Here is a 21,884-nt window from a genome sequence, read left to right on the forward strand (position 1 = left end):
TGTCGGTTCTACATTACGTCGTTGATTTGGCAATACCTCGTATCTGACAATTTTTCGATTTTGACATTTTGGTATCATTCAATTCAGAATTCCAAGGAGAATAAAAACTATTTGAGGTTAAAATATAATATGGTTACTGATATTCTGGGAAAATACGTTAGAGTAATAACTTGTATCAGAAAATGATTTATAATTACTCGTATCTACACACGCCTATTGTTGTTTATTGATTGATTCATATTTTCCATTATTTTATTGTGATTTTGTTATTTAATTGTTGTACTCAATATCATATTATACTAGTAGGTGGTAAGTACAAAATTTGGTTAAATTTAATTGTCTTGATGTAACAAGAGTACTTTGGTAAAAACCCAAAATGTGGAAGAGGCGGACAAAAATGGTGTTGAGCATTGCTAGAAATCCTAATCCAATTATTATTGAAGTGCCAAGAAATCCTAATAATGATTATGAGTTCAATGATAATTTAAACGAAGCATTTTTAATGTTATGTGACAGTGATGATGCATGTAACAACTCTTCAGAAATTACTGCAGTTAATGAAGGTAGGTAATGTAATACTAAATTAATTTAATATAATAGTGTAGTTGATGTTATAATATTGTGTATTATTTTAAATATTTAATTTAAACATGCCATTATTCACTATAGAAATTACATTTTTAAATAACGTCAGAAGTTAGTTCTGAATAAAATAATATATTATTTAAAACCACATTTTTTTTTTTGGTACTAACTTTTAAATTCTAAGGTAGATTATTTTTTACTATAGAGATTTATTATTTAACTTTACATGCATTTCATTGTTAAAGTTGAATTGATGATTGATTGATTATTATTTTCAGTTTTGTATAATAGTGAAAATGTAAACAATAGCAGTCTAAAGTCTTCACAATCTATAATAGAAGATCCTTCTATGCAACATACTCCAGTCAAAGGTAATTTTACTTTGAAATATAACAATAAAATATAACTTTAATTGAATTACATTTTTTTTAGATTCATGTGAAAGTATAAATATTGATGGCATTGAAATGATAGCTCAGTTTGGTGACGTTGAATATATAGACCGAGAAATAAATGAAGTACCTAGTTATACAAAATGAAAATATAACTCACAATGAAGTTAGTGATCAACAAAGTGATTCTATGCAACATAGTTCTCTAGTCAAAGGTAATTTCACTTTGAAATGTTACAAAAAAACATTAGGTATAATATGACTTGAATTGAATATAATAGTTAAATAAAACAATTTTTAAATCTTTTTTAAGTTTCATGTGAAAGTATAAATATTGATGGCATTGAAATGATGGCTCAGTTTGGTGACGTTGAATATGTAAACACAGGAATAAATGAATTAGTTATACAAAATGAAAATATAACTCACACTGAAGTTAGTTATCAACAAAGTGATAGTAGAAACAAAAAGACTGGAGAAATGAAACGCATTACTGCCAAAAATCAAAGAATGTATGGTAAAAAATATATTGGATATCATAGACTAGGAAAAACAGTGTTTCAAGACATTGATAGAGAAAATAGGAAGGTCAAACCACGTTGTAACTCCAGTGTGTGTTTTATTGTTTTAGTATAGTGTTTGATAATTTTAAGTCTTATAAAGAAAAAAGTTAACTTTTTTGAGTTTTAAGTTTTTTTATGAAATGTATTAAAAAGAAAAGACTCTTAATGTAAAAGTAAGCGGTGAAATTCCTAATAACGATTTAATATTTTTAGTTTTAAAGTATATTTTGTTTCTAATAAAGTGAGTGGTGTAAGCACTAAAGAATTAATTTGTTGTTTTAATATCAACAGAATTTTGATATTTGTATTTTTAAATTTTATTATTATACTGTATTGTTTGACTTAAAAAATGTAAGAAAAACATTTTATTTTGTTGAGTATGAATAAGTCTTATAAAGAAAAAAAGTTAAGTTTTTGAGTTTTAAGTTTTGTTATGAAATGTATTAAAAAGAAAAGACTCTTAATGTAAAAGTAAGCGGTGAAATTCCTTATAATGATTTAATATTTTTAGTTTTAAAGTATATTTTGTTTCTAATAAAGTGAGTGGTGTAAGCACAAAATAATTTATTTGTTGTTTTAATATCAACAGAATTTTGATATTTGTATTTTTTTAATTTTGTTATACTGTATTGTTTGACTAAAAAAACTGTCTAAATGTTAAAGAAAACTGTGCAATTTCTAATAATCATATTAGAATCAATAAAAAAGTGAATTTCAAAATTAAAGAATTAATTGATTCATTTTTTTTTTTTTAATATTTTTCCTAATTAATTCATAGTTTGTATAAATAAAAGAATCTAAAATTAGTCAGATAAAATATAAATTGTAAAATATAAAAAAAAAATAATTACATAATAATATCAATTTATACCACGTAAGTACATTTATAACTTTTGAAATAACTTGTATCGTCATAATGCAATACCTTGTAAAACTTTTTTTGTTGGAATAACACGTATCTGCACTAAAAAAATTAAAACTAATGAAATTAATTGAAATAATTAAAAATTAGTGATTGAATTATATTTTTTTAGTAACTATTAAAGAATTGAGATTTTTCCTATTTTACAAACAAAATAAAATGATTTTATGTGCCTCCTGAACAATTATTGAAATGTCAGATACAAGGTATTGCCAAATTAGTTCCTTAAAAATCGGAATAACTATCGGGTTTTCATACACTGTAGCACTATTTGTTTTAAATACACTTCACTGACTGTAGGTAGGTATATTCAAACATTGTTTCTCTCTAAAAGGTTAGAACGTAGAAAATTTTAAATAATATTCAAACACAATTTTTCAGACCAGAAACATTTTTATTCAGGTGAAATAATAACATAAAATAAATCTCTAGGTAAATGAAAATTATTTAGCCTCACTTCTTGCGTACAATCATCGAACATACGGTGTTATTGCGTTTCACGAGTTTTATATAGAACACTTTGTGTCACCTCAGAACATCTTACTTCAATGACCTATCTTAATATATAAGTTGCTAAAATTTATTCCCACCTATGCTACATATAATATATAATATATAAGTATGTTTGATGACAGTCAACAAAATACAACAGTATATGATATTTTATTTAAATACACTATGTACATTACTATACATGACTGATGCAAAACGTTGCGAGCCAATTCCCGGTGAACTTTACAACTTAAGTTATGCAGCTTCGCATATTAATATTAATATTACAATGTAAGTATATTTGAGTGTAAACGTTTGTTGATAAATATTATTAAACAATTAATTCATTATAAGTATGGCAGTATATATTAAAAAGCAATGGACGAATATTATTTTAAGCGAGTAGTACTTAAAATTTGTATTTTTGGTTCGCATCAACGCATAATAAAACCAAATAACACTCAAGTTATAAAACAGTAATATTAGTTTTAACAGATAATTCGAAAATCAATAAACGATTTTAAATAAGAGTTGTAAAACATTAACTTTAGTACCTATTAATTTTTAAACTGAAAATCTATAAATGATTCTTACTCAACCATTTCATGAAAATACTCATACAAATTACAAAATACTCAAAAATAGCCAAAGTAAAACTTTGTATTTAATTTCACCATTTCACAAGAAAAATATTATGATACACCACTGAAAAAGATGCAAATCTCAGAAGAACACTAATGACTTTTATTGGTATGTATACTATCTTAGTTAACAAGTAAAATTGTATAAGTGAAAAATACAAATAAAATAACAAAGATCGCTTGAAATATTTGAATGTTTTTTGTACAATAAGATAACATCGAATCATCCATCATCTATAATCTATATATTTATAATAATAAAATTACTGACTGACTAGTTTATCAATGCACAGCTAAACCACTGGACGGATAGAAATGAAATTGCAAGTTAAAGTGAATAAATAGGTTCATAGTTTGTGGTGCACATAAGCTGGATAGTTAGGGAATTATGAATATCGTTTTCTGGAGAAATTGTTGTATGAAACATTGCAAATTATGAGGGCTAGAAGTGTGAAGAAAATCTATTGTATTAGTTAGATTTGTTCAAAATCCAAGATTTTCCACATTGCTGCGATCAGCAAGACATGTGAAATTGAGCATATCTTATAGCGGGATGTAGTTTAGATTCAATAATTTCACGTGAAAATCGTCTTTGGACATATTAAACCATATTACAGGTGTACGCGGTAAATAAGTTTTTCACAGAACACTACCATATCCGAGGAAGCTTAATCTATATATATGTGCGTAGTATGAAGTCTAATACCTAATTTAAATGCCTTAAAATATGGTGAGAGGTTACAAGAGAAAGTAAAGCCTAGATCAAGGATAAATTCTTTTGCTGGTGTAATGGGAGTACTATTAAATATATAACTGAAAATTTCAAAAGAGCGTAGGTGGTTAAAAGTAAATGTTCAGCATTTAGTAATGTTCAAGGAGAGTACAAGGCACTCACCCCGAGCAACTATATAGGTATTTATGTTACTTTGGTGATTATGGATTTAGCAAATCAAAATTGACAGTTACAAACCTTGCCCTGACAAATACGAATTCAAAAGAAAAAAAAGGTGGGCAAGTGGGTGTCGCTCTGCTGTACAGTAGGTTACAAGTGGGTCACTGTAATAGATGGTGTTAAATTTGAATTCAATGATATAATATCATTGTATAAGAAAAACGATTCTGAGCGAAAATGGTCAGTCAGCCTAAGATATTACCAATTATATTTAATGATATTATTGTGAATAAAGTAATTTATATAATTATAACCTATTTACGTGGACCCTTGTTTTAAATTTTCAATCCTTAGCTATAAAAGTTGAACATTTTATAAATTTTTTACTACAAAATAATTATTAAATTTTAAATTTGATACAATTTGTCAAAATTCGAACTTTAAATGCTTATAAAAAAAAATTGTGGTAATTTATTTTTAACTGCTTTTGTAACAATATATCAGGAGTCTTGTATTCAAATTTCACGCTTTTTTACCCAACAAATACAATTTTATTGATATTTGAAGAAAAAATAACTAAAAAATTTAAAACTGATAATGTCCGTAAACAGCCCAAAAAGAGTTAAAATATTTTCAAAATTGTATGGTGTATAGAAAATAAAAATATAAACATTCAGTAAAATTTTCATGTATCTATAGTTATTAATTTTTTATAAACTTATGAATTATCTTGTCTTACATTTTCAAACCTTAGATTTAAGAAGAAAAATTTTTATGAATTCTCATTTCAAAATACTTGGCCAATTTTTGTGATTTTTCCGTGTTTTGTCAAGATTTGAATTTTAAATGCTTATTAAAAAAAACTATGACTAAAGATTTTTAATTTTTATGTTGTTTTTCCTGGTGCTTTTGGAAATTATTGAGAATTTTAAAATTTGACCTCCCGAATGCACAAACTAGATTCACTTTCCAATCGAACAAGATACTGTTGAAGAAAATCAAAGAAGTTTACTACTCCAAACCGTGATAACCGACAAAAAAAAACATCATTGTAAAATCAATACATTCATCGCTCCGCTCAGAATCTAAAATCTGTCAAAACGGACGAGCAAAAATACAAAATATCAATATTGCACTATTAGTATGTAAAGACTACGTCTTCCCATAGAATATAATATAAAGACTACGTCTGTCCAAAGAGTATATAAAGACTACATCTGTCTATTGAGTGTATAAAGACAACGTTTATAATATTAGAATTTAGTGAAATGGTATCGAGTTCAAATCTCAAATATCATTAAATTGTTTTTGAAATTGTATGACTTATTCCGTAGACTTTTCAAAAATGTTATTTCATACAGACCTGACCTCGACAATTCCGAACTAAACAAAAAAATATATATTGAAATCAGTCGAGCCATGTTTGAGTTTTAGCGAGACTAACGGACAGCATTATATAATATACATTTATATATATAGAAGATTTTATACAAACGTGTATAATATATAAATAAATAAAGTGTAGTCTTGCGTGTTATTAGGTTTAAATTTAACGACCGGTTTAAAGTTAAAAATCATCTTCTGTAACTATCATAATACATTTACGTAAGTGTTTTAAAAAAAAAGGTAATACTTAATAATATTTTATCTTAGAGCACGTTATTACTTATTTCTAGTCACGTAACAATGACTTACAAATAATAAGGTGTAAACAAAAAATTAGTGATATCCCACCAAAAACACTCCGCAAAACTCTGTGTAAAAAATCGCAAAGTATAAAAAAAATAGCTCTAAAAGTTGTGATATCATATTATGGCTAAGTCTTTGAACTATATAGATATCATTTATGTTAAAATATTCTGCTAAATAATTGAACTTAGCTTGATGACTTAAATTAAAAATTTAAAAATACTAAAACATAATGAGTACAATATACTACATAATAATAAAGTCTACTATCGTTAAAATAGTTATTGTGTTACTGATCAAGTATTGTAAAGTTGCCAAGCTAAGTTCAATTATTTAGCAGGCTACTTTAATATATACATACACATTATACCCGGCTAGCTTTCACTTGTGTTTTGGCTCTTCTCTTTTTATACTTAGCGCGGCCCCGATGGGTTGTTGGATTATTACAATATTGATTAATGTCAGGCGTAACTCAATTATGTTAGGGCAATTTGAATTTCTATTTATTTATTATAAATATATAATATGTATATGTATATTCCTAGTTACTTATCTATACATAAATTATTAATTTATTCAATTATAGTATTGTTCTCATATCACTGTTGTTGTTCTTGTAACTAGGTATAAACAGATCGCTCACACTACATTCAACATTTACAATAAACTAAAGCACTGTTTGAAATTTTTTTTTTTGTAACTATAATGTCGCGTTTGCTTTGAATTTTGAGAAATTAATGGTACCAATTATACATATCTAGCCAAATGTTTATCTTAAATTTGTATGTTTAAACATATCCATATACTCTACTAAACAGTTAAATTTAATATTATAGAAATGTATAATTGCAAAATATAGGCGTATGGCTCCAGTGGCGTATACATAACTTTTGTATGGGGGGGGATCAGTTGCAAACAAATTATTATGGAACAAAAATACCTAAACCTATATATGTGCACATTTAAATACCTAATAAATGATAAAACATATATATATTCAATACATTTTATTTTAAATTCTACAAGTAGTTATATGTAGTTATGACTTGTTCGTACAACTGACATAATATTTATGGTTGATTTTTGTTTTTAGATAATAATATTTATTATTTAAGCTATTTTTAGCTATTTTTATATTTCTTTTTCTAATGTATAGGAAAATGTATTATTATACGCACGGACATGCGGGCGTCGTCTCCGCCGCGTTGATATCGGTGACGGTGGCGACTGGCGACGGCCCGTGGCTGGTCTGCCACATATTATTATCTTATAATAATTTATTATACTTGTATAATATATAATATACATATTATCAAATATCACATAATACGATTATATGAATATGAAATAAATATATGATTACTGATTAATATTAAGTAAATTATTTTTAATTAATTGTTGCATGTGTTAAAATAAAAATTTACAAAAAGTCCTTGCCATTTTTTTTCCTTGTAATTTCCTTACATTAAGTCATTAAGAACACTATTTTATAAAATTTAAAAAAAGGCCTATTGGGGGGGAATCTGACCCCCACATCCCCCCCTTGTATACGCCCCTGTATGGCTCAGTATGATTATTATAAAAATTGTGGTTATTTATATGTCCAACTAGTTGAAATATGCAAACAAAATACAGGAAATTAAATTTATTAGTAAAAAAGAGAATCTACATCCGTCCTAATTATATATAGGTGTAACTAACAGCCATAATATATGTATTGTATATAATTAAAAAATGGCTAGACTTGTGAATTAACAAGCAATGTAATTTAATTTATCGTGAAATATGTAAGTAAATTTCAATTAATTAACACATGTCTACGTGTAATCATACAAAAGGTAGAGATGAATTTTAAATGCAGTAAATTATTTAACCTGGTTATAATATTACGAAAGTTGTCATAATGCCACACAATACATGTTGTTGTATTAAAAATTACGAATGTAAAATATTAAACGTCGTTACTAAACTTGGTTTTTGTTTGGGAAAAATATTAAATTTCATACCTAAATATTGTTTGAAAGAATTTAATGTCATGTAAAATTTTGAATATTTTCATTGCAAGTATTAAACATCTGATGCGGCTTGCCTGTACTGCCAACACCCTGAGGACACTGCGGAACACACGATATTTGATTACTGGGATCCGCTTCGGCTGCCAGTGAAGATGTTTGTTGGTAACCGAAATATAACCCCGGGAGACATCCAGGATTTGTTGTGCGGCCCCTCTGATGTCCCGTTCAGCGAGAACGACCGGCTACGGGCTGCCTCCCAACGTGCCACTCAGTCCTTTTATGACATGGTTGACAACATTTTAAGCTGCAAGGAGCATGATGAAAGGATAGCTGAGACCGAACGAAGAGCGAATGCAGTGGCAGCCGCTCCAACTGACTGACTTTATTATTTATTGTATCGAATTGTATTGCATTGTACTGTACCTATTGTATTAATGTTTATTTTCAAGGTGAAGCAACCATAATTAGTTATGTGTTAAGAATGTGCATGTATTAACGTTTTTATTAAACATTAATAAACGATGGCAGCAGAGGAGTAGTAGTGTTCACACAGATCCTCCTCTGCTGTCGGTTCAAACAGAAAAAAAAAAAAAGTATTAAACATAATAATTTAGGATTTTTTTAAACAGCTCTATTAAAAATAAAAACGACAGCTTTAATAATATGATTAGAAAATGTATAAATAAATAATAATATTAATAATAATACAGTAAGACACAAACTTTAAGTAAATATATATAATAAATTAGAAATAATAAATTATTAAAATGAATTTTTTACTATAATTTTAACAGTGTTCACTGAAAATGTAAGAAAAATATTAATAACCATATCGAAGTATTACTTAAGTAAAACTGCAAGAAAAAGTATTTGCTACAAAAATAAATGAATCATCAACACGTTTGACGTGTCACCAATATACCTTATATCATGGTTTATGGTTTAATTAAATTAAGATATTAAATATACCTACAATATTAATGTTATATACACCTACTCTTGACGTTTGTGAAATTACTTTAGTCTAATATCGTTTCCCACATTTAATAGCGATGGGTTTTTATTGGTTTATTGACGTTTATTGCTATAGAGTATACAAACATTTACTATGCTCGGAACTTAAGTTAATATTTTATCAACAATATCACTTATAATCTGGTTCTAAATTACATTTTGTTACAATGTTATAATAAACCGTACATGCAGACATATTCTTCGTTGCACGGTTATATCCATAAATCACTGTCTCGGATAAAAATATTTGAGTTTCCTGAATTAAATTGTATGTCTAAATTGGTTTTTCGTATATTTATCAATCGAAGAACAATTCTATTTTTAGATTAAAATGAATTAAAAACTAAACCTTTTTTTACTGCTCAGAGAAGATATTTGATGTATTTCAAATGAGTAACCAAAAAATGTTTTTCTACTAATTTCTAATACCATCAATTATACACATATAACAGAAAATATACTCTACGACACCTAATTCATTTGAAAAAAAGATTGAATATAGGTACCTAATACATTTACATTCAACAACAGAACGTATAATTCAAAAAATAAATTGTATGGAAAATATTTATCTAATGTCAATTACTTATTTAAATTTAGTCATTATTTTAAAATACAAATAAATATGATAGTGTTTTTTTCAATTCAATAATTATTATTTTTTTTTTGCCAAGCAATTCGCATTTACGTTACAAATTGTACTACTTGGTAGGTAAATTGTTATTGTCTTATAAAAAATACATTAAACATTATAATACTGATTCGGCAAGCAAGAAAAACAAATCAATTTTATAATGAAAAAACATTTACAACACCAGTCACAAATAATAATGCGTTAGTTAAAATACATTTTACGGAATTTCAGTAATATAATTATTGTTATTAAAATAGATTTCAAGTTTATTTAAGTTATATTTTTTAAAGGATTGGAAAGAGCATTCATTGCACACGAAATTACGGTAGAAAAACGACCACTATCGATGGTATTTGACACGAACCAAATTACAATGCATGTGTTATACACACACGTACAGATCGTGACCAAAACTTATATGAATCAGCACACTCTGGTAGAAGAACCACATGGCTTTCGAACATTTTAAACAGAAAATTAAACGGTCTTGTTGCAATTTACACAGACCTCAAAAAGGCTTCCAATTTGGTTGACCGTGGTCCATGGTATCCTGCTCTTAAAACTTAAAAAACTCGGTATAGGTTATCCATTACTATCATGATTTTCTTCTAATTTGTCTAATAGGTCATTCAGTATCAAAGTAAATGGACATTTGTCCAATAATACAATAATTGCTACATACGGTATACCTCAGAATGGCCACCTATCCCCTTTTTTGTTTATTATATTTATCAACAATATTGAAATCACTTTCAAAGGTTAGGTTAGGTTAGGTACCTAACCTGTAGTTAAATATTTATTATTTTCTGATGACCTGGAAATGTATCCGCCAATTAATTAAGTTGGTGACTGTAACCAGTATAAAATTATATAAACGAACTTTCAAAATGGTGCGATCGTAATGGTCATTCAATCGACACTTTTAAGTGTAAATAAGTCTAATTTAGCAATATAAGAAATAAGACTATAGCCCGTTATTACATAAACAATTTTGAATTACGAATATTATCTACTGTGCGTGATTTAGGTGTTTTATTGTCCTCTGTTATCACATCCAATGCTCATATCGATGCTATCAGTAGCTTTACGAACTATTAGCTTTATAAATCAAAACGGTTTCGAACTTAAAGGCATTAATTGTCTAAAGGTATTATATTACTCTCTTGTCGATTCAATATTAGATTTTACATCAGTTATTTGAAATCCCTAACAAAATTATCTAACTAACGAACTTGTTAAAATCCAACAACGATCCTTATGGATGATAACATACATATAAGGCTGAATGAACATTCCCTTAGATATCTTGGCTATAGAATTTGGCTCAAACTAGCTGGCCTCAAGAAGACTATACAATATAATGACATACCTTTAATTCATTAATTAATAAACGTTAAACTATCCTGACCATTTTGTGATGAAGATAAACTTTAAAATTCCAACTTACAATTCTAGAAATAATCACCCTTTTGTAGTACTTCATTGCTCGTCCAATTTAATTAAACATAGTCTGGAGTATCAAATTTTAGATGCTTGTAATGATGTATCTAACTTTGATTTTTCTTTAGATTCACAACTTAAATTTAAAATAAACATGACAATGAACATGAATATTAGTTAAACCCTTCATGTATTTATTGTATATTATGTATTTTTTGTCTTTTTTCTTTCAATAAATAACACACATCCAAGGTTAAATGTCCATTTCTGATTGAAATCTGGAAACGTTTAAAAATTCAGTCATAGATTAGACCCTAACCAGTGGGTTAAAATCTCCACCAATAAGAGAGTTCACTTTGACTCGAGTGTCTAAATTTGAGTGCCAATTTTCAGCCTGAATCAAGAGATAGAAGAGACAATTTTGATTAGAAAACTATTTTTTTCTTATACATATATTGACAACCAGCCTCTATGATTAATAATATAAGTTAATGATAATTAATATTACATTATAGGTTCATCTAATTTTGAACAAAATCATTACAATAGTTATATAGTATATTATCATAAATTATCATAATATGATATAATTAAAGGCTAGTGGTATGATACATATTAGTCTAAGTATTTTGAAAAAGTCCGTGTGAGTATAAAATAATAATATATTTAATAGTAGAAAGTTTTATCCCTCTGATTAATACTTCTTAAATTACAACAAAAAACCATAAAATTGGTAGAGGCAAAACAGTAATTTTTCGTTTAAATATCCAGTTTCATGCAAGTTCAAACTTCAAACGCTTATAACAAAATCAGATAGGTATTTTGGATAATTTTTAAATATCTAAGATTATTAACATAAAAAAAAACATTATTAATAAACTTAAAAACTTATAAAAACATATTTTGTTGTTAATACATTTTATTTAAACAAAGTAAAACAATAATATAATACAAGGAACCTTGCAACTAGTGGTTTACTATTTTCCGATCTTCGATAAAAATTATTTCTAAGCATTTAACATTAAAACTCTTAAAATGGTTAAAAATGAAATAATTTGTATAATAGAATCAAAATAACAAAAAAAAAATATAACGAATATTTTGATCATTATAATTGTAAGTATAGTAAAGGAAGTTTAGTAAACAGTATAGTAAATTATTATTAGTTTTACTAAATATCATATAATAATATAATACCATAACTTAAAGTTTTTATGTATGCATATTTACTAAAATTCAAACTAATTCAAAAATAATAATTTAATATTAATTTTGAAACAAATAGTTTAGTCATTAGTTATACAATTGAATTAGTGAATTAGGGGGCTGGGGAAATGTATACTTTCAAAAATTGTATCATTGCGTAGTTATTAACATTTTTTTCGTATTATTATAATTTTGTTTGTTTCTTCATAGTGTTGAAAATTACTGAACATTTTTAGATTCTGAGTGAAACGATGAATGTATTGATTTTACAATGATGTGTGTTTTTTTTTTTATTTTTTTTATTTTTTTTTTTATTTTTTTATTTTTGTGTCTGTGTACACGATAAGTAGTCGAAATAATGCTTCGATTTTCGACTTCAGTATCTTGTTCGATGGGAAAGTGAATATCTTTGGTGCATTGGGGAGGTCAAAATTTTAATTTCCCAGTAGTTTTCAAAAGCGATGTGAAAAACAAAAGAAAAATTAAGGAAAAACGGGAATTTTTACGCAAAATCGATTTTTAACAAAATCGATTTTGGTTATTGGTGTAACTCTAAAACAAATGACCGTAGATGCATGAAATTTTCACTGGTTGTTTATATTTGCATTTTCTATACACAATACAATTTTGAAAATAATTTGACTTTTTTTGAACTGTTTACGGACATTGTCAGTTTTCAGTTTTTTTAAATTTTTTTTCTATAAATATCAATAAAATTTTATTTGTTGGGTAAAAAAGCTTGAAAATTTAATAGAAGGCTCCTAGGTTATTGTTTCAAAGGCAGATGAAAAAAATTAAAAATCCTTAGTCACAGTTTTTTTTTATACACGTTTAAAGTTCAAATCTTGAAAAAATACGGAAAAATCACGAAAATTTGCAAATTATTTTGAGTTAGAAATTCATAAAAAATTTTCTTTTTAAATCTAAGATTTTAAAATCTAATACAAGATTCCTCATAAGTTTGTCTAACTTTATCAAAAAAAAAATTTCTACAAGAAAGTCAAATTAAATTTTTATGAGCGTTTTAAATTCATATTTTTACAACATTAGATATTCACTCGATTTCTCATGTACCGATTTCCTTATTTTCTTGTAATTCAAAAACGAATAACTGTAGATACATGAAAATTTCACTGAATGTTTATATTAGCATTTCCTATACACCATACAATTTTGAAAATATTTTGACACTTTTTGAGCTGTTTACGGGCATTTTCAGTTTTCAATTTTTTTAGTTTTTTTTTCTATAAATATCAATAAAGTTTTATCTGTTGGGCCAAAAAGTGTAAAAATTTAATACAAGACTCCTGATATATTTTTACAATAGCAGTTGAAAAATATTGAAAATACATAGGCACAGTTTTTTTTTATAAGCATTTAAAGATCAAATTTGGACAGAATTTATCAAAATCTCGAAAATTATCAACCATTGTAATTAATAAATTATAAAATGTTCAGTTTTTATAGCTAAGGATTGAAAATTTAAAACAAGATTCCGTGTAAATAGATAATTCGGTTACCAAAAAATCTAAAAAATACACAAGCACAGTTTATTTGTATAGTCATTTTAAGTTCAAATTAGGACGAAATTACATAAAAACCTAGAATAACTATTTTAGTTATTTTGTTGTGATTGTATAATATTATTCGTGGGCACTTGAAACTTCTAATTTGTAATATTTTCATCGATATATTATGATGATAGTATCACGGTTTGTTGTTGATGTATAACGCGTTATATGTACCTAATGGATATTGTGATATGATTAATTTGGAATTTATTATAGGTCAATTTTTTTTTTAATACCATAGATAAGTGTATAATATGTCTTATACCTAGACTGACATATCGTCTCCACTCAGAATCGTTTTTCTTATACAATGATATATCATTGAATTCAAATTTAATACCATCCATTATACAGTGACCCACTTGTAACCTACAGTACAGCAGAGCGACATCCACTTGCCCACATTTTTACTTTCGAAACCGTGAAAGTACCAACTAGGTCTAACTAGCTACCAGAGACTAATTTCAACTGACACAAACATACACACTCTCGCACACTTAATATAGTAAAACCAATAAATGAATTGCTTCACTCAGAAACTAAAAAAAGATAGTTCATATTATGGAAAGTTACATTTTAAACGGATGTAAGATTGTACAGTCCATTAATATAATTTATATGAATACCTCCATTTATCACAACATGAGCTCTCATTTTTGAAATGTCAAAATGTGTGACCGCAAACTTTGTTAAGTACCTTGGTTGTCTGACTTTCATTGTTTTCCTCTCATAAGAGATTTTCATATCTACCTACAAGTTCAAAAGCGATCAACAGTAGTGGTTGTCGAATAAAACTTTTCACTCCTTCGTTCGTTCAAGCGTACAGGTGTAGGTATAACATCAGAACATGGTCTTACTATCCCTATTGCTGTGTTTTTCGGGCGTGGTCTATTGATGACGTGTGCTGGGTTGATCATGATCATAGATGACTGATTCCTGGGTAACATAGCAACAAGAGCTGTCGAGTATATATCAAGTTGCAAATTATGTCAGATAAAATGTCAAAAAACAACCGTTTAATTCACGTGTTTGAACACGAAACCGGGGCCCGAGGACAAACCAAAGTTTTGCTGTTATTCCACACTGTACCACATGCAAAAATAAAGTTTTTTTATAAATTATAGCAGAGTATTAAAGCTTACAGCTTTAGTTTGTTTTGAAGCAGTAACGTCAAGCACACATATCTATCGTCAAATCTCGGTTTTATTTAACGTATAGTTTTTATATTGTTTATTTTCAAATAATTTTATTAGTGCACCATTTGTGTTAATCTGTACAGAACCCGTTCAAGAGAAAAATTCAAGAAAACGTTAGTGACTGTAAAATACACCCAAGGTAATACCTACTTATTCTCCCCAACAAGGAATAATTATATTTTCCATTTTTAAAATTTTCTTTTTGCTAAAAATTAGTATTACATTAGGGTAAATGTATGTTATTATACATTTTCATAAATTGTGCACATTACATTCACAATCAAAAACGGTTTTTTATACCTCCCCCTCCTAAAAACCCCAAATATCAAATTTTTAAAATTTTCTTTTTAATACCTAAAAATGAAGCAAATTTGGGGAGAAAAAATGTCATTCTCATTTGCACAAACTTATTCTAATCGCAAAAACAATTTAAGAAATAAGAAGATATGAAAAACATGATTTTTGATGTTGCGGAGACCAGAGAACATTTGACTAATTCTCACAACATTTTTTTCAGATTCACTCTTAATATTGGTTCCGCATAAATATTCTAAAAATATCATTGTTTTTCAAAAGAAATATTATGAAAATTCTTATTTGAGAGACGGGTGAACTGCTCGTTATTGTTTTGTAATGAATCATTGTTTCGTGTAATCGTGTACTTAAAGATAATATTATTCTCTTCAACGCATATCTCAAAACACATAGAGAATGATTTTGATGGTCCTGCGTGTATTTTATGTTCGGCAGTTTTAATTAAAAATGATTGCAAAAAATGTACTTACACGAACGTTTTGATGAAAAAAATACCCTGCAAAACCTAATTATAAACATTACCTGTGCTGTATATTTTATATATTATACACTCGCGTAATACCAATTTTGATAATGACATAGGTACCGGGTAAATAGGTTCATAGTAGATTTTAGTATCATTTGACTGACATCACAATATAATTGCATATATTTAAAAGTCATTTATGTACATCCCGTAACTTTACCCCTAACTTGTCATACTGTCACAGTCTAGTAAAAGTAAAATGTAAAATGGCCATAAACCCACGTATTATAGTCATAGTGGCGCACTCATTGATATTTTAAGCAGGTGAATTTAATTATAATAACATAATATAAAAAAAATAAAAATAAAATAATATAAATTAATCATGAAACGTTACCTGTCCAACTGAATTTATAAATGCCAAATACCAATATTATAATTTTACTATAATTTTCAATTTTCTCACGTACATTGCTATTATATTTTCACGTTCAATAAAACAATTGGAAGTGCTTTTGTGACACATTTAAAATTATATTTGCGACTTTCCCGTTTAAATTATTATATTTTTAAATATAAAATACCTAAATTATCCTTATTTATATCCATCTATCACACTTTCGCCACCAACGTATCATATTATATACAGTTGCTTATGTTATACAAATATTATTCGTTTGATACCACGACTTACGAGTTACGATAAACCTATCTAAATATACGCAATGGATGACGGCCGCCGATAATATTAACCGATCCGTAATTTCAAAAATAAAGTGATCACATAGTATATATTGCGCATTTGCGCAAACACTATAATCTAGATAGTTTTTTATTATCTAATCATAAAACCCCTCTTCGATATTTTCGAATGACTATTGTCATGACAACGTAATTTGTCATTACTTTTGTATTAGTATGTAAAACCTATTGGTGTAAAAGCAAACAATCTGGACGACTTTATACCTCAAAGTGCCATAATAATTGTGTATGTGATAATAAATAAAGTAATATAACGCTATCCTTTGAGCCTAACATTACTTTGTATTAATAATTAATTAAAATAAAACCTTTAAAATAACTATAATTTAGTAATAAATAATATTTATCTTATTCATGTCAAACCAATTTTAGATAAAAAATATCTATTCTTCAGTAGAAGGTAGCATACTGGATAATATAATTTAAAGACTGTTAATAGGCAACAAATATTTGAAGTGTTTATTTCAAGTTTTTTTATGATTATTTAAGTACTCAGTAAGAAGTTTATTTGATTTTTAATATAGTCAATATTTGATCGACAGTACTCAAATCGAATTGAGCACTGTATACAATGCCCGGACTATGTTAACTTATTTCAACTTTGTTCTCCAAAATCAGACATTATGCAGTTTGATGATAACTGTCCATGTCTGAAGTACTTGAGCATTTTAACTTTTAAGGTATTAACTAATAATAACAAACAATATTAAATGTAATGAAGATTAAAATCGTTAAAGATTTAATATGATGGTGAATTTTGTTTCTTATTTTGGATTCAAACATTTAGTATTTAAATCTAAAGGCACCTAAGTTACAAAAACTGGAAAAACTAAAAGAAATCTAAAAAAAAATAGCCCATAAAAACCATTTATTCGGCATTTATAAAAAGTAGTAAAAAGAGCTATAAAAATGTTACTCGTAAAACAATACTTGTAATTTTGTGGGTAATAAAAATAAAAACACCAATTTTCTCAAGTTGATTCAAAAAGGTTGATATAGTGAAATCTGTCAATTTAGCATTGTAAAACTTTCCGGTTTTGATAAATCAATAGATATTATGTTAAAAACATACGTTTTTAAATTGTTTGAACTTTTATTAGGTAAAGTATTTATTCTGTTAAAATTGTTGGTCATCTACAGGTTTTGTATCTACACGTAATTTATAGGACATGAAATGTTTGTTTTATAAAATATTAATTATTCCTAACAATGACAATTTTACATAAATTCAAAATTAAATGGTTATAAGAATAAATGTTGGCAACCAATTAATCCTTTGATAAATTATAATTTCATTGTTAATCTTTATTGTCGAATATCTGTCTGGAAAATTGCAAATTTTATAGTTGTAAGATTGTTTTAAGATTGTAAAACATAACTAAATCAGTAAATTTGTTTCTATTACATAAGAATAAACGAGTTTTATAAAATTATCTTATGATGTGTTAAATAATTAACTGGCTAACTTTTCAAATATCTGAGATTATATTTTTTTCATCTAGAAAAATAGATTTTATTTAATTAGTCATAAGTACTATGTATTTAGATATTTTACCATATTTGTTTTAATGAAGGTATTAAAGGTTTTCTGATATTTTGAGAAAATTAAAAATAAAATTAATAAAATTATGTCTTAATCAGTAGGTAACTAAATAATATTTTTCATCAACGAATGAGATCAAATGAAATTTTTGGACAGCTTTTTCTTACTTAATCTAACGAAAATATAACATTGTAAAACCATTACGGAAATACATTCCTCTTTTCGCTCAAAATCTATAAAACTGAAATGAAACGGAGATAATAATATATCTATTAATCAGTATCACTAACAGATGATACACTGCTCGTATCATCATCGTCTGAGTACGAATTTTCTTTCTGCAAGTTAACTTCTCCAGTATTAATTAATTCTTCATCGTTATTTTTTAAGTTTGTTACCGAATGATCATCCCCGGTCGATTTCATTCCATGAACGTTGGACAATGAAAAAGGATTTTTAGCTACATCAGGTTCAATCTGCTGCATAATACTTTCGTTGCATGCGTCTGATAAATCTTTTTTCTAAAGTAAATATTATAATTACTAATAAAATAAAAAATACCTAACGGTTTATATAATAATAGTATAACCTTCATCAGTTCAGCAATTCCAAAATCCAAATCTTTCGAATCACCGCATGAGTTGCATGATTCCATTTTATAGTTTGCCAACATGTTTGGTTTATTGATCACATCCTCGTGCACCTGCTTCATTAGATTCTTTTGGAGGTCTTTGGTGTGATCGCTGATCTCGGACTCACCGTGAACCAACTCAGGCTTTACCGTCTTTCTGGGATTTCCCGTTGATGCCACTCGATCAACGACGACGCCAACGACATTAACTAATAATGAGTTCTTAGACATTTCCGTAGACCTAATCAAGCATAACCATAAAGTCCACATTTAATAAGTTTATAAAATAATAATCAATGTTTTAAAAATAAATTTACCTGGATTGTGGTGCAATACTTTGGTTTGATGCACATACGTAGCTCCGTCTTCCACCATAACTTTGATATTTGAGTTTTTCAACCTTGGATACTAGTTGGTCATTTGTTTCCTTTAAATGGTTTAGTTCTAGTTGCAGAGCTTTTGCTTTGTTTATCCCTACGTTCATTTGGTTTTGGTGGTTTTTATTTAGAAGTTCAATTTGTTTTATTAAATTCTAAGAATACAATTAAATAAAACAAAATCTATACTGGAATACCTATGATTTATATTATAGTTATAATATTTTATATTTATATACCTGGATTTTTGTCTCTTGATTTTTGATAATGTTTTCCGCTTCTTCAAGTTGATTGGACAATTTTTCTCTCTCGCCGAGCTGCTTGTTCTTGGTCAAGTCTAACAAATGTTTGTGTTTTTTTTGAACATCCAATAGCTTATTACTTATCGATTGGTTTTTGTTTTCCAGTTCTCTGTAAGAGTTTTTCATGTAATGTAGTCGAGTCTGAAGTGAGCGAATGTCTTCGCTGTACGACTTAATGACCTGAGGTAGTTTAACATGTGTTCCCTCGTATTTTGATAGGGCTTTCTCTTGCCTTTTTTCCATAATTTTCAAAATTCTATTTTCACTCATCAAATCCTTTGGCAAAATTTTTATTTATCTATAGGGATTTTATTTATAAGGTATTCATTAATCTTTTGGACTTACATGTACTTGTACCCGAGTCTCGGTCAATGCATTCTGCAGTTCTTTAACACGTAACATATTTTAACTGTTTTACATTAATAGTTCATAATTGGCAATATAAAATAATACGAAGTTACAACGACCAAATAAATATTTGTTGTATACCACCATACTGGGTCGTACTTTGTATACTGTTGGTTCCGTTGCTACGGACGTACAAAATCAATGGAAACGTGCTGAAAACTGTTATTTGTAGACTATTTTTATGTATATGAACGATAGTTTATGAAATAATTTAGGTTTTGATGATTATATGGTTCGTAAATCGTAATACCGAAATCGTTAAATCTAGCTTAAAGTTTGCACCATTCAATTGTAAAAAAGCACGCATTCAATGGAAACTTTAGTTGGCATCTATAATAAGCTTATATTTTGGGACTGTAGGGGATTATTACAACCATATAGTATGTATACTATATTAAAAAGAGAAAAATTTTATATAGTATTATTTGAGGCCAGATTAGCTTTTTAACTTGGATGGATTTTATCTTCAAATTCTTAGAAAAATAATTTTAAAGTATTTTCGGAGGTTATTTAAAAATGTATTAAAAAATAAATACTAAACAATTTTATATATGATTCACTTTCAGATTAATAAATTTAGCAATTGAAGGATTCAGTGCAACAACCATGATTTGATATACAACTTAGATAATTAATTGTATAACCTTAAACATTTTTATAAAAACAATAATAATATTATGGTATATTATGTTGAATTATATAAAATACCTATATAATATTATCATAAATAGATGACGATAAATAGTTGATGACTTTTGAATTTTTTTCCTTTCATCCTATAAAATGCTATGTTAGCTAAAAAGTTGTTTCATGTTCCATTAATTCAGAATATACTAATTTAATTTAATTAAGAAAAAAACTAATTTTCTTGCATTTTTAGTAAATATACATTTTTTTTTGTCATTTTTGTTGTAACTAAATTTATTGCGTATGTAAAAATATAGATTTTAATAATTAATATAATGTAATAAAATTATAATTATATTATTATATTAAATTAAAATGTAATAACTTCATATATTTTTTTTACTGTGCATTAAACTTAAAATTTAAATGGCTACTAAATTTTGTTTACGTACATTTTTTTTATTCCCATGTAATTTTATAAATTTTTTAGTGCATTAAAGCATTTTTAAATGTTTATAATTGTTGATACTTTTTTAGGTTATCAATATCCTATTTCTAATCTATAAGTTTTCTTATTTTATAGTATTTTCTTATAAATATTAAACCATTATAATAAAACATTAATGCATTTAACCATATTTATAACTTAAGATTTAATTGATTTAAGTCTACATTGATAACATAACTATATTATCAATGTGATAAACCGATTGTGTTGATTTTTGTTAATCTGTCAACATTTATACTTCAAACGCTTATAAAAACATTAATCGTATGTATTAGTGATATTTAAAAACTGTTGTAAGAATGAATCATGAGAATTTTGTTCTAAATGTTTAAGTTTTTTAACTAAGCATAACAATTTTTATAAACATTTATTGGAAAAAAAAAATACAAAATTACAAATAATAACCTGAACATAGTATAAAAAGAGTCTAAGTCTAAATATAAAAAAATGTATTTGTATGGGATAAGTAAAGTTTTTAGGATTAGTATTTTTTTAATCTAAATAATGAAAATTGTTATTTTACGTGTGAATATCCAATGTCATAAAAATATAAACTTTAATCACTCATATACAACTTGTGTGGCTTTACGCTGAACTTTTTATAAGTTTCAGTGAAGGCATTTTATAAGGAATCGTGTATTTATTACATTTTAAAATAATATAAGATGTTAAAATTAAAACATTTTTAAATTT

At 26.7% G+C, this 21,884-nt stretch overlaps 1 protein-coding gene across 1 annotated transcript; it reads right to left on the reverse strand.

Moving 5' to 3' along the window:
- Positions 1-18,610: 18,610 nt before the first annotated feature.
- LOC132948508 (uncharacterized) lies at positions 18,611-19,801 on the reverse strand. The gene is made up of 4 exons (XM_061019012.1): positions 19,586-19,801; positions 19,287-19,501; positions 18,928-19,210; positions 18,611-18,859 (listed from the first exon to the last, which is right to left on the reverse strand). Exons 1-4 carry the CDS (start codon positions 19,772-19,774, stop codon positions 18,611-18,613), a joined length of 936 nt encoding a protein of 311 aa, XP_060874995.1. The 5' UTR covers positions 19,775-19,801.
- Between the last annotated feature and the right edge of the window lie 2,083 nt (positions 19,802-21,884).

The sequence above is a fragment of the Metopolophium dirhodum genome, chromosome 1, assembly GCF_019925205.1.
Source record: "Metopolophium dirhodum isolate CAU chromosome 1, ASM1992520v1, whole genome shotgun sequence".
Taxonomy (NCBI): Eukaryota; Metazoa; Arthropoda; class Insecta; order Hemiptera; family Aphididae; genus Metopolophium; species Metopolophium dirhodum.

Excerpts from the sequence above, each read along its gene's own strand:
- LOC132948508 (XM_061019012.1), bottom strand. The coding sequence starts at position 19,774 with ATGAAAAACTCTTACAGAGAACTGGAAAACAAAAACCAATCGATAAGT. Across the intron at positions 19,502-19,585 it reads ATCAAGAGACAAAAATCCAG|AATTTAATAAAACAAATTGA; the intron begins GTATATAAATAT and ends TTGTATTCTTAG. Across the intron at positions 18,860-18,927 it reads GAATTGCTGAACTGATGAAG|AAAAAAGATTTATCAGACGC; the intron begins GTTATACTATTA and ends TATTTACTTTAG.